We start from the raw sequence: 14,754 nt of genomic DNA, 5'->3' as shown, positions 1-14,754 counted from the left end.
AAATTACATGATTGGTTGACATTTACATTTAAAGCAAGCTAAACTGGGCAAATAATGATTGGTTGACCTTTACAGAAAAATGTCCTTGATCCATAGCTTGACCGAAAAAGGTTAAGAGTCACACCCGGACCAACAGAATGCATGGCATGCCTCGCCCCGGGCTCTGAAGAACAGGTTGGTTAGAAACTCTTAGTCCTATGTGGGTGGGGAGCAACACCACTTGGGGGCTAACACCTGCCTTAAGCAAATGCCATCTATGGCTTCTAGAATTGTGCATGGCTTTCTGTCATAAATTCCTAGCATTGGGGCTAAAGTGGATCACAACTCAAGTCGCAGAACTGAGATGGAGTGTTAAACAAAAATGGAGTTGCTTAGGTTTCTTAAAACATTATATTTCTTCCCTAGGGCCTTACTGCCTGGGCCTTTGGGAGGGGCATTGCAGCTGAGGGGATAATTCTGAGGACTTTGCCCCCTTGGTCAGGGCTGTAAAACCTTTGAAGTCTTTTACTAAGTAACTCTAGGCTCCCAGGCTGACATTCCACTACTGAGTAACTAAAACCAGTCACAGTTAAAATCATACAAAAACCATACAATCATCTAGCACAAAGCAATTCATACAGAAGCAAAAATGGCTGTTAGGTGCTGTCATATATATATATATATATATATATATATTATATATTATATATATATATATATATGATTTTTTTACGTTCTTCATCTATCACTTTTTCTCCATGTGTATTGGATTTTATATTAAAAATCTTCTGTTAATTACACGCTTACCCAAATCTACTAACCTATAGTTACAATGGAAAGCATTGTCCACTTGGATTCCACATAACCTGGCTTTTTAAATTCATTATTCCAAATAAAATGAAAGACTTAAAATCAGACTTAACCTGTGAATGTCATACCTGCAGTCATAGCAAATCTCAACAACTTCCCAGAAAACTGCCCCCTTCATAGTTATGATCAAAGTTTTTCTGAGAGCTTAGACTCATTTCAATCATTAACTAGCCTACATAGATGCAACCAGCTCAATGACACTTGTTTAATCCAAACAACATCAATTCACAATGTCTTTAATTCATGACTACTTACTTTCAGTTTAAAGTCAGTAGCATTTTACATGTTGATGATTTGCTCATAGCCATTTCATTGTACAGAGTGCCAAAAATAATGTTTTCTTTAATTAACCTGTCAAATAATAGAACCTCACAGGCAAACAAATTTAAATATATATGTACATATTGTTTATTGTAGAATTCCAAAAATTCAGCCCTATCCATAAATTAAATTTTGTGTTTGTTTAGACTTAGTGTCTACGTATTCCTTAGGGAGGGGAAATTTACTTAATAATTTTAAAATGAAAAAGATTCTCCCATTTGTTAATGCTATGTTTTTGTTTGCCTTCCCTGATTTTACATTTAATAACAGGCTTAAATTTAGTTATTACTAAATTAGTAATATTAGTGAGAGAAGAGATGGGTTAGGAGCGATGGGTCACAATGTTGTTAGACATTCATATACTGATTTCTAGAATGGGAACTTCTTTGTACAACTACTTAAATATAATAATAATAAATTAAAAATATTAGTCATTCCCCTTTTCTTCATGAAACATGAAACCATTCTGCTTTTTACCTTGGTTCCTTCTAGTACTTGAACTCTGGTAAAATCTCTCTTTAGTTTCTGTCCACTGGTAATTCAAAATAGGTATAGACACCTGAGATTCCATCACCATCCTTCTCAGTTTTGTGTAGTCTATAGGTTTTGGAAACAGATATATTGCTACTCTGAATGGTTGACTATTAGGTATGTAAAAGTCTTCTTTTTTGAAAATAGCATTTATCTGATTGAAAGACTATAGGTAAAGGCAATTAGTATGAACTGACATTAGTTTGGTAGTTGGTTTATACTGGCCAACTCAAGCTCCAGGTTAAAGATAAGCAGGTTTAATTCAAAGGGGATATTTGGCTGTTAGAGGAATTTACAAGTAAAATAGTAATAGAATGGTAAAGATGACAAAGGCTAAGTACAGTATTTCATATGCATATTTCATTTGTTTCTGACTCTTCAGGCTCACCCTGTGACCCCACCTTCATTCTGGCCTGTGCTCCCTGCAATGTTATCTGCTCCATTGTTTTCCAGAATCGTTTTGATTATAAAGACCAGAACTTCCTGAACTTAATGAAGAAATTGAATGAGAATGTCAAGATTGGGAGCTCACCATGGATGCAGGTGAAGCCAAGATCTTTTCTTCCTAAGAAAACACTTATCTTTTTTTTATTTTTCAACAGACCCAAATTAAATAAAGAGCCACTAGTAAGGTGAACACTTGGACCCAACAGTGCTACCTAAAGAATGGTACAGTGCCATTCAGGAAGTTCCTACCTATGGCCACACATTCTAGCATTTTCACTATTCTATTTTTGTAGTAGCTTCAAAGTTTCTGGTTTTATATTAAGATCCTTGATTAACTTTCAATTGATATTACTTCAGGTTAATCGATAAGGTCTAGTTCATTTTCTGCAGTTCCAGAGTGAAGCCTGTTGAAATTGGTTTGGGAAGCAGGGAAGGAAATGATGAGGGAGAGTAGCAGAGGAGTCTAGATTTATTGTCTCATCTAGATATATTGAAAAACTGGGCCTTGTTGGCTCATATCTAAAATGTTAGTTACTCAGGAGACTGAGACCTGGAAGATCAGGGATTTGAGCCAGCCAGGGCAGAGAAGTCTGACAGAATCCATCTCCCAAATAAAAAGTGAGCAAACACAAGTCATGACCAAGAAAGTGAAGCAAGAATCTGGGGCTCTGAGTTCAAACCCTGGTACTGACACCAAAAGGAAAAATGCATTTTATTATATATGGACATGTCAAAATGAGAACCTTTGACAGCTAACTGATAATAATAGAAATGGAAGAAAAACAATGTAATCAGCTGAGAAAGATGTCTAAACCTTTAAGATTTACTCAAGCTAATGAACTCAAGCAATTAATTTGATATTTCCCATTAAATCCCAAAGGGATTTTTCCTATAAATTCCTTTGTTCAGGTTCTGATAGATGCCTGGTGGATCAGGGGATATCCAGGTGCTTACTGAAAGCTTACATTTCCCACAGGTTTGTTTTCAGACATCTCATATTCAAGTTATTACTGAGCAGAAGTATTTTTCCTCAGAGAGGAAGCATATTTGCAACAATAGAAACTACTAGGAATCACTGAGTAGAGTCAGAATGTTTGCTGATTCCACTGTGATCCTAGATGAAGAGGTAGCCTGGGGAGAAATGACAAAATTAAACTATAAAAATCTTCACAATGGAAGTGGTGCTGTGGCTCAAGCGGTAGAGAGCTTGCATTGAGCTGAAGAGTGCAAGGACAGCACCCAAGGACAGAGTTCAAGCCCTACGACCTACCAAAAAATAAAATCTTCACAATGTTTTATAGAGTTTGGCATGTCTTAAACTCTGTAAAAGTTAATAACTATGTGATCACAGAGAGGTTACTCTATCATGAGACTAAATTTTAGAGCATCTTTGAACCCCTCTCATTTTATATGTTCCATCTAAATTTCCCTTCAAGATGGAAGCCATGTGTCATTTTTATTTACAGCCAAGTTTTCTATAATATGTATATAGTATGTATATGCATGTTTATTTAATGAGTTATTACTTTTGTATTTAGATCTACAACATTTTCCCTGGTCTCATTTATTGTCTACCAGGAAGTCACAAAACATTACTAAAAAATTTTGATGATATAAATAGTTACATTTTGAAAAAAATAAATGACCATGAAGAATCACTGGATGTTAACAATCCAAGAGACTTGATTGATTGTTTCCTGATTAAGAAGAAACAGGTAAGATATCAAAAATTACATTTATTTGAATCCTTGAGCATTCTGTGATATATTAAATAGTCTGTGTTACTTGAAATGTTTAAACCATCAGACCAGCAGTGCTTGAAAAAGAAAGTTATCAGTTGTATAAAGGAAGCTACACTAAGCATCCTGGGAAACTTAAAATTAATTTCTCAAATAATTAGAAAATATTTACTCTTTTTATATAAAATAATATAATAAGGAGAAGCAGAATGCACATGGCAGGTGAATAGAAACAATTTCCCTGCAAAATATGTGTCATTATGTAAAGATGGGTGTCATTATTATATAGAATAGAATATGTAAATATTATGCATGTTCTCTAAGTCAGAATTGGTTTTGAAGAGATAATTCTGGAATGATCCTTAATTGGTCATGGTAATCGTTCCTTATAAAGGATTTTTAATGGTGTTATTTAAAAAATACATAACACAATATCATTTTATTATGCTTTTCACATTTTTATTAACAAATTTATTGTGCAAAGGCTTCTATTGTGATATGTTACAGATGCATATAATGTAATGTAATCAATTTCACCTCTTCTGTTATGTTTACTAATTCATCTTCTTTACATAGATTTTAGAGGTTTTTCCTTATGTTTTATCACATAAACATATAATGAGTATGTTATATATGTAACAGATATGTAAAATATATATAGATAATGCATAGATAATATAGATATTATATACATATATGATATACTGCAATAAGCTAAGCAAATTTTTTTATTTTATTTTTTATTGTAAAGATACTATACAGAGGGTTATAGTTACATGAGTAAGGTAATGAGTACACTTCTTATTGTGCATTGTTACCCCCTCCATTTTTTCCCCCTACCATACCTTCCCTCCCTACCTTCCCCGAGGTTTTTTTTTTGATTGTGATTAAGTGATTACATAATTTCCAGAATTTCACAGTATTGTGGAATAATGATGCTCATTTAAAGTCACAAGTTCATTCTAACTTTCCTGGAGCAAATTGTCTATCACAGTCAATAACATATAGCACTGTACTCAAGTTATACACTATACATGTGATCAGCAGCATGGGGATATTTAGTTAAGCTAAGCAAATTTGAATCCTTATTATTTACCATGGGTTTACTATACCACACTTATGACAGTCTACTGTGAAATTAGAGTGAATTAGTGTCTGAGAACACTTTCAATCCTCCCCCTAAAATTGCATCTTTCTTTGGTTGTTTTTGTCACACTGTATATCTTTAATACATTGGGTATCCATAGAATTCATCTATGATTATTGCCTCCTATACTTCCCTTAAAATATATATATAAAATCTAAAAAGAGGTTGAATAAAAAATGTAGTATAATTAAATTCAGATTTTTGTATGGTTATATTTAACAAGGATATGTATTTCTTGACTTGGTGTGAACTTATTGTTGAATATGCTTTAGTTTGTACTTGAAAGCTGATTCCCCTTAGCACTCCTTATATGGTAGATCTATTCATGACAGACTCTCTGCTCTTTTATTTATCTTAGAAGAATTAATTTCTCCTGTATGATGATAGCATATGAGATAAAATTAGTGTTTTAGTCCATGACATGGAATCATTAGATTTTCATTCATTTAGATTTCCATTAATTTCTCAACACTTATACAGCCTAGAGTACAATAGTCTATGTGACCTGCAACTATTAAATCTCCAAATTTATTATGACAGTTGGAAGCTTTAATATTGGTGTTTAATATACTATTCTAGAGTAAGTTGACCTCATGATTTAATAGTAGCTGTAACTTGATGATCATAGAAAAGTACATAAAGTAGATATTACCAAAGTTTGTTTAACTTGACCAGCTTTCAAAGCATGTGATGTTGATATAGTCAAAGGAGATGACCCTTTTCCAAGAGAGTACGTTGAGAGGAGCCGTTTAATTAAATTGTTTTAATAACATATTACTAGACATACTGCAAGTCATCTGGAGATTACAAAAGCATGATGGATTTAATGTTAGCCCAGACACCAGTTAGAAAATGATGTATTTTGACCATTTAATGATTTTCTCATTCAATATCTAAAACTGCAGCCTTGTTGACAACTTGGTTTTGGGCCATGTTCTCAGTCCTTGGCACTGCTTCATCCATCCTCTCTGCAAGATAATGTGAACACGTTTTGTCTTCATGATTAGTGTCTCTTCAGCTCCTGCATTCCTAGTTATTCCTACTCAGGTTCCCTAGACCACCTGACTTGGTGCTTCCCATCTGCTGACTCATCGTGTTTTGATGAACCCATTCTCATTCCTTGTGACTCCTAAGTTTTGCTGCCTTTTAGCATTTTCACAAGCAATATGGAGCATATGCAAATGTGTGATACAAGAAGTTAAATTGCAATGAGGAGCCATGCTTGTAAAACTACTATCAAGGGGCTGAGATCTAATGATCAAAGTTTGAAGGCAGCCTGGACATAAAAGTCTTTGAGACTCTTATCTCCAAATTAAACAGAAAATAGTGGGAAGTGGAGCTGTGGTTCAAGTGGTACAGCACTAGCCTTGAGAAAAGAAGCTCAAGGACAATGCCCACACACTGTTCAATAACATCAACTGCAAAAAAATTTTAATTGCAGATTTTTGCTTCAGGCTTACAACACCTGTGTCCCTAACTTTCCTACTTGCAGTATTCAATTTTCTGATCCTTCAATACTTAGAGAAAATTCAGTTATTAGTAGCTTAAATGAATGATGAGTTTCATGACCTCAGATTCAGTCATAGCACGAGATCAGTTAGAGTCAGGCCAGGCCAGGAGGGCTGAAGCCTTACTTAGTGTAAACTAGTCACCATCCCACTGTCAATTGTGCATTGCTCTTATTCCTTTACTCTCCAACTTCATACCACTGTGAGATATTGTGAATTCACTGCCATCACATGTGCTGGTAAATAATATAATTGCATCAAATCTTAGGAGCAGGAAAATCACAAGGAGCCATCAGAATTTACTAATGAAAATTTGACAATGGTTGCATCTGATTTATTTGGTGCTGGGACAGAAACGACGAGCACAACACTGAGATACTCCCTGCTGCTCCTGCTGAAGCAACCTCACGTCACAGGTAGGAGCACAGGGGGAGACCTAGGTAAATCTTCAGAAAATATAGGAAAGATGCTGGTAGTGATTTCCCTTGTGAGGTATGTCTCACAGCTCACCATCCTGTGCCACCAGCTGAAATCAAAGACAAGTGATGAGAACACAGCAGTAGGAAAAGCAGCAAGACTCTGTCTTGTGTCTGGATTTTTTGGCAGGTAATCATTTGAAAACTGCTCTAGCATAAATTGACATAAAATAACATATTGATTTTACATCCAAAACTTCAGCTTTTACAATGGGTTCTTCTATATATTTTTCCTCATTCTGACTATTCTAATGCTGCCATAGGCCAAAGAGCTCTATTGTCACCAATGCGCAAGTACAAGCCCTAGAAATTAATGAGGATATATGAGATAAATTCCATTCCTGAATATTTTCTCATTAGAAATGTGCAGATGCCATACCAGAAGGTATTTTACAATTTCAGAAGTCTAAGTCCATAAAACTTATGTTTGGTAAAGTTAGAATTTTACAAGGGCATCTGTAATTTTTATCTTTTACAATGTTGTTATGTATTTATAGAGTTTTAGGTGTGGAAACACTATGTAAAGTTTTAAGAGATATTATAAAATAATTTAAATGAGAATTAGACCTCTCACCACAAAAAGGAGAAGAGAATACTAACTGGATAAGATGTCTACCAAAATTCTGATACTCAGAGTAGATGTAACTGTGATAAAATACCTGGGCCAGACACATGTTGCTTTCACCTAAATGTGGTAACAGGAATAGTTCTGAGGGAAGAAAAAAGAAGCTATGTCTGCAAATTTCCCAAAGTTTCTCCCTTTTTATTTTGCCAGTCCTGAGCTTGAACTCAGGGGCTGGGTACTGTCCCTGAGCTTCTTTTGCTCAAGCCTGTCACTCTACACTTGAGCCACAACCCTACTTCTGCCTTCTTCTGTGTATGTGGTACTGAGGAATAAAACCCAGGGCTTCATGCATGGTAGGCAAGCACTCTACCACTAGGCCACATCCGCAACCTCATTAAGTTTCCTATTTAGAAGTAACAATATCAAAGAAAATAGAAAAGAATTTAGCAAACAGACTCTCCATGTTCAAATTCTTATCATACCTCCACTCCTCAGGTGAAAAGAAAAACTCTCTCCACACCAAGAAGATATTCTCTCTCTCTCTCTCCCTCTTTCTCTCTCTCTGTACAGAGAACTCTGTACTCAGACATTTTCGGTAAAGACAGTGAAATATAAAGTTGAGAGGCCTTGCCAATCCCACTTGTTTCTGATGCATAACTTTTTATGTATATATCTTTTATTATAAAGGCACTGTACAGAGAGGTTACAGTTACATGAAAAAGGTAATGAGTAAATTTCCTATGGAACATTGTTACCTCCTCCTTTGTTTTCCCCCTACCATTCCTTTCCTCCCCACCTCAACTTCCTCCCTCTCCCACCCACAAAGTTGTAAAGTTGGTTTTCAACATAGTGTATTGTACATTTCATTGGCACAATGGGTCAACCTGTATCCTATTTCAGCATTTTGTTATTTCCCTTCCCCTCCCCAAATAAGAAAAATGTTTATACAAGATGCAGGGCACTGGAATCAAATACACTGAAGACAGTGGTTATACCATAGGGGAAGAACATACAAAAGAAACAAAAATATTACATAGTACATTATAAATACATTGAAAACAACAGCAAAAAAGGTAAAACTTCTTGTGTCTCTATCTTTGAGGTCATTTCATTTAGCATCACGTTTTATGTTCATATGTACATAGCTTTTGACCTTTTGTGCTAGTCATAGGCATATACTAGTTTTATATATATATATATATATATATATATATATATATATATTATATACCAAATTTTCTTGATCCATTCATTTACGGAGGGTCATCTGGGTTGGTTCCATGTCTTTGCTATGGTGAATAATGCTGCGATAAACATAGTTGTGCTGGTAGATATAGTATAGACTTGTTTGTGATTGTTTGGGTAAATCCAAAAGAGGGATTGCCGGGTCATAGTGGAGCTCTATGTGTAATCGTTTGAGGAACCTCCATACTGCTTTCCAAAGTGGTTGAACAAGTTTACACTCACACCAACAATGCAGTAGGGTTACTTTTTTTTTTTATCACATTCCCTGCAGGTAATGCGCAACTGTCTTTTTTCCTGAAATTTTTCCATAATGAAGAACTCTAAGAACCTCCATATTTTACCAATTTGATAGAAAATTCTCTCGAAGTGTCCAGCAGAATACAGGGATAAAAGCTTTCACTCCGCATAAAGTTGTAGCATTCCAGAATACCAGGTTTAGAAAGAAGATCATCCCAAGTTTCAGAAAGACACAACTAGGTCAGATATCAAGAGATGATGGGATTGCATCATAATTCTTAAGAGTGGGCTGGGAAGGTGGCTCTGTGGTAGAGCACTTGTCTTGCATGCATGAGGCCCTGAGTTCGATTCCTCAGCACCACATAAGCAGAAAAAAAAGCCCGAAATGGCAATGTAGTTCAAGTGGTAGAGCACTAGCCTTGAGCTGAAGAGCTGAGGGATGGTGCCCTGGCCCAGAGTTCAGGCCTCTCTACAGGACCCTCCCTCAAAAAATTATTGAGACTAAAAAGAAAAGATGGGAGGGTAGACTTCCATATCAGCCATAAACTTCATACCCCATTTTCTCTTTTTTCACACATTATGGCATAATATGGTGTAATGCATTATGTTCAGTTATCTCAAACCAAGTTAAGGAAATCATGGATTCCAAAAACCAGGACAGGAATGTTATGGTATAATCTGAAACTAACTGAGGCTGCTACAAACTCTGATAACACCCACATCAGAACAAACCAGAAACCAATGATGCAAGGAGGGAAGGAAGACACTGAGAATGAAGGAAACATGGACAAGAGTCTCAGAATTCTCACTTACTGATCATGTATTGCTAGGTGTTTTACACAAGTATTTCTGCATTTTCAAATAATTCTAGGTCAGGAACCAGAAAATCATGAACTGACTGATAAGAAAGAAATGGGAAGTACAAGAAATGGAATGCAATTCCAATTTCCACCCAGGGAACAATATTGCTGAGCCAGAATGATTGAAACTGTGAATACTGGTTCAAAAACTGGTTCAAAAACCACACTAAAGCTACCAGCACGACTATGTTTATTGCACCATTATTTACTATAGCTAAGATATGGAACTAACCCAGATGCCCCTCAGTAGATGAATGGCTCAATAAAATGTGGTATATATACACAATGGAATTCTATGCCTCCATCAGAAAGAATGATATTGCCCCATTTGTTAGGAAATGGAAAGACTTGGAAAAATTATATTAAGTGAAGTAAGCCAGGCCCAAAGAAACATAAGTCCCATGGTTTCTCTTATTTGCAATACTAGTATATGTGTGAGTCAAGCAGAAAAGGTCAGATAAGGTGAAGTTAGGAAATGAACCCTAAGATATGTATTCAAATTTTTTTCTTTCATGCAATTGTTTCTAACACATTTATAAGATTATTTCTTTGTTGCTTTGTATGACCCTCCCCACAGTATAACCTCACTTTTCAGTGTAATTGGTGTTGGTATAATTTGTGGAGGGGAAGGAGAAAAACAAATCGTTTAAATAGGGATACAGGTGGGCCCATTGCAACAATGAGATGTATAAGGCCTTACATCGAAAATGAACTTTACAACTTTGGTGGGGGGAGAGGTGGCGGGGCGGATTGGGGGATGGCCGCTTGAGGATGGGAAGAGATGGGAAGGCAAACAAAGGAGGAGGATACAGTGCTTGATAAGAAATGTACTCATTATCTTGCCCATGTAATTGTAACCCCTCTGTACAGTATTTTCAAATAAAAAAATCTGATGTTTTATCTAGTATATTATTGTGAATGAAGAAAATGGAAACATACATGCTTATCTCTATGTGCCTATTTGTAGATGTGGGTAAATATATAAGACAGAGTTGTGAGCACACATTTTACTCTCCCATTCTAGGATATCAATAAATATTCTCTAAAATGATTAAAAAATCAACTGGGCATCGGGCACCAGTGGCTCACACCTGGCTTCCTATGTACTCAGGAGGCTGATAACTGAGGATTGAAATTGAAGTCAGGCCAGGTATTAAACTCGATGAGACTCTTATCTCCAGTAAACTACACAGAAAAAGACAGAAGTGGTTGTGTGGCTCAAGTAGTAGAGCACAAAGTACATATTATTGAGCACAAAGAAGCTCTAAGACAGCAGCCAGGCCCTGAATTCGAATTCCAGGTCTAGTAAAAGAACAATGAAAGCATCATTGTTTAGAAAATGAACATTATTTTCCAAAGTAGTTTCTACGATGTCCAATATGGATATCATCAGAAAGTGGTTCGATAACGGGAGTAGTACTGTATACTGTACATATGCATACACAAAGATATACACTATTTGTGTTTTTTTTGTTTTTTTTATTTTATTTGTGAAGATACTGTACAGAGGGGTTACAATTACATGGGCAGGATAATGCGTACATTTCTTACCAAGCATTGCAGTTCCGGGAAGATGGTGGAGGAGAAGCTGGAATCTGAACAAGCTCGCGCATAGAAAGCAGTGTTAGAGTTCCAGTGAACAGTCCTAAGCCAGAGAAACACACCAAGTGTGCCATCACAGGACAGAGAGTTAGACAAGAGAGGGAAGCCAAGGCAAAAAGATACATCTGAGTGCTCGCCAGCAGCCGCCGCAGCGGCTGCGGCAGGGTCGCAAGCACCGGAGAATGCAGCCAGGGCCATACCTGAGCGCTCACACAGAGAGTCCGGGACGAAGGAGCCAGACGCAGCAGGTGAGAGGATTCTACTCAACACCAGCAAGAACCAACAAGAGCGGACATCTTCATCCTGCAGCTTGCAGACCAGAGACGACCCAGGATCCAAGACTTGGCGTGAGTAGAAGCCCGACATCCTCACTCCTTCTCAGGGAGCAGAGGAGGGAAGGCCACCCCTCCCCCCCCCCAGCACTGGTGATCTCCATCTTGGATACCGACACAGCTCGGAGGAGCTGCCAGCTCCAACCCAGGCCTTGGAATAAAACGAGTCATTTAGCAGGTCACAAGAACTTAATGGCGAAGTGACCTGCCAGACTTGGCTCCATCCAGGGAAAAGTCACCCAGCTCAGGCGCCAGCCATTGGAGTGGCTTTCCTCACTGGGTAAACAGAGCCAGAGGCTGCCCCTCCCTCTAGCAGCCTCAACAATCAATTGAAAAACAGAATCCCTGAGAATGGCTCCAGGCTGGGCTCTGTGAGATTTTTTTTGCACAAAACTGCCCCAGGAAAAAGCTACTGATTGTTGAAAGGCCTCAACTCTACCCAGAACCTAGCCTCACCACTGTTTTTTTTGTTTTTGAGTCTGGTCGTGGGTCTGAACTCTGGCCCTAGGCGCTGTCCCTCAGCTCTTCAGCTCAAGGCTAGCACTCTACCATTTGAGCCACAGCACCACTTCTGGCTTTTTTGTTCTGCTTATGTGGTGCTGAGGAATAGAAAACCCAGGGCCTCATGCATGCAAGGCAAGTGCTCTACTCTGAGCCACATTCTCAGCCCATACACTATTTATATAATGCTTAAATAATAATTATTTGAAAATAAAAATAATGTTTATTGTTGTTTTTCTTTGAGGACTATCATTTCTTCTTCTGCATTTTTATAAGTTTACATGTATTATACAAAAGTATTTAATGCTGATACTTCCATAGATGCATACAAAGATTTTCATTTTTATTATTAAATAGCTGTACAATTAAATAGCTGTTTCAATTCAGCAAGCCTTTCATGCATTACAATGTGTCTGGACCAAAGTCAATCCCTATAATATACATTCATTCATAGTTTCACTTAATTATGTCCTAGTTTGTGAAATATATTCTTCTCTTCATATCAACTACAGAAAAAACTAAACTCCTTTTTAAAAGGCACATTATTTACTTAGTATCCATAAACTAATAAAATTTGAAAGTCGTTTTATTTTAAAATTATCTCTTTTATCAACAAAAATATTTCTGATTTTGAACAAAATGGGGCTATTTTATTAACATCTTAAAAGTCATACTTAGAACAATTTATGTTGACTAGCCCATGAATTATCATTCATATTTGTGGAGATTTGTGAAATCTGGAGATATAAGTGAAGATAATAGTGTCCTCAAAATGTACTTTTAATGTCAACATTTTATTCCCTTTATTTTAAAATGTTTTATTATTACAATATATCATTCCTAGGATAATATACTTCTTACATATTAAATAAAGTTATACTAAATAAAGGTATTTTACTTCAATATATAAACTATATTAAATGTACATTAATAGTCTTTTTTTGTGTTTTTCTTAACAAGAAACGAACCGCTATGCCTTGATTAACTCATTATAAGGCTACTAAGCAGGAGGAGGATGTGTGTACATGCTAAAGTCTTAATACTCCATGGAATATGAATTTTTTTTACTTCAAATCTTGTTAAGATTCACTATCACAATTTATTTAGCATTGACTTTCTATGATCAAGGTGTCTCTTTCTTCCTGTTTCGCCATTTCTTTTTTTTTATTATTATTGTGAAAATACTGTACAGAGGGGTTACAATTACATGGGCAAGATAGTGAGTACATTTCTTATCAAGCATTGTAGCCTCCTCCTTTGTTTACCCTTCCCATCCCTTCCCAGCCTTCCCCCGCCTCCCCCACCAAATCTCCCCCCCCCACACCAAAGTTGTAAAGTTCATTTTCAACATGACTTCTCATTGTTGCAACGGGTCCACCTGTATCCTTATTTAAACGACTTGTTTTTCCCCTTCCCCTCCACAAATTGCACCGACATCAAATACAGTGAAAGCAGGAGTTATACTATGGGGGAATGACATACAAAGCAACAAAGAAATAATCTTATAAATGCTTTAGAAACAATCGCATGAAAGAAAAAAAACATTTAAATACATATCTTAGGATTCATTTTCCTAACATCACCTTATCTGACCTTTTCTGCTTGACTCATATATATACTAGATATTGCAAATAAGGGAAACCATGGGAATTATGTTTCTTTGGGTTTGGCTTACTTCACTTAATATAATTTTTTCCAAGTCTTTCCATTTCCTCACAAATGGGGCAATGCCATTCTTTCTGATGGAGGAATATAATTCCATTGTGTATATATACCACATTTTCTTGATCCATTCATCTACTAAGGGGCATCTGGGTTGGTTCCATATCTTAGTTATGGTAAATAATGCTGCAATAAACATAGTTGTGCTGGTAGCTTTAGTGTGGTCTTGTTTATAAGCATTTGGGTAAATGCCCTGTAGAACGTAAAAAAAAAAAAATCATGTAAAGACAGCACCTAACAGCTATTTTTGCTTCTGTATGAATTGCTTTGTGCTAGATGATTGTATGGTTTTTGTATGATTTTTAATTGTGACTGGTTTTAGTTACTTAGTTGTGGGATGTCAGCCTGGGAGCCTATAGTTGCTTAGTAAAAGACTTCAAAGGGTTTACAGTCCTCAGAATCATCCCCAAAGCTGCAACACCCTTCCCAGAGGCTGGGGCAGTAAGGCCCTACGAAAGAAATATAATGTTTTAAGAAACCTAAGCAACTCCATTTTTGTTTAACACTCCATCTCAGTTCTGCGACTTGAGTCGTGATCCACTTTAGCCCCAATGCTAGGAATTTATGACAGAAAGCCATGCACAATTCTTGGAGCCATAGATGGCGTTTGCTTAAGGCAGGTGTTAGCCCCCAAGTGGTGTTGCCCCCCAGCCACCGAGGACTGAGAGTTTC

At 36.6% G+C, this 14,754-nt stretch overlaps 1 protein-coding gene across 1 annotated transcript in view; it reads left to right on the top strand.

The window, feature by feature from the left end:
* Positions 1-14,754, top strand: part of LOC106001658 (cytochrome P450 2C5-like) — a 63,054-nt gene that overhangs the window by 8,079 nt on the left and 40,221 nt on the right. The window contains exons 4-6 of the mRNA XM_013036685.1: positions 2,084-2,244; positions 3,687-3,863; positions 6,817-6,958. Coding sequence (XP_012892139.1) covers positions 2,084-2,244; positions 3,687-3,863; positions 6,817-6,958 — 480 coding nt within the window. The remainder of the gene's footprint in view (positions 1-2,083; positions 2,245-3,686; positions 3,864-6,816; positions 6,959-14,754) is intronic.

The sequence above is a fragment of the Dipodomys ordii genome, unplaced genomic scaffold (assembly GCF_000151885.1).
Source record: "Dipodomys ordii isolate 6190 unplaced genomic scaffold, Dord_2.0 Scaffold346, whole genome shotgun sequence".
NCBI classification, from domain to species: Eukaryota; Metazoa; Chordata; class Mammalia; order Rodentia; family Heteromyidae; genus Dipodomys; species Dipodomys ordii.
The sequence above is the reverse complement of the archived record's forward strand: the minus strand, read 5'-3'. Positions and strand labels throughout refer to the sequence as shown.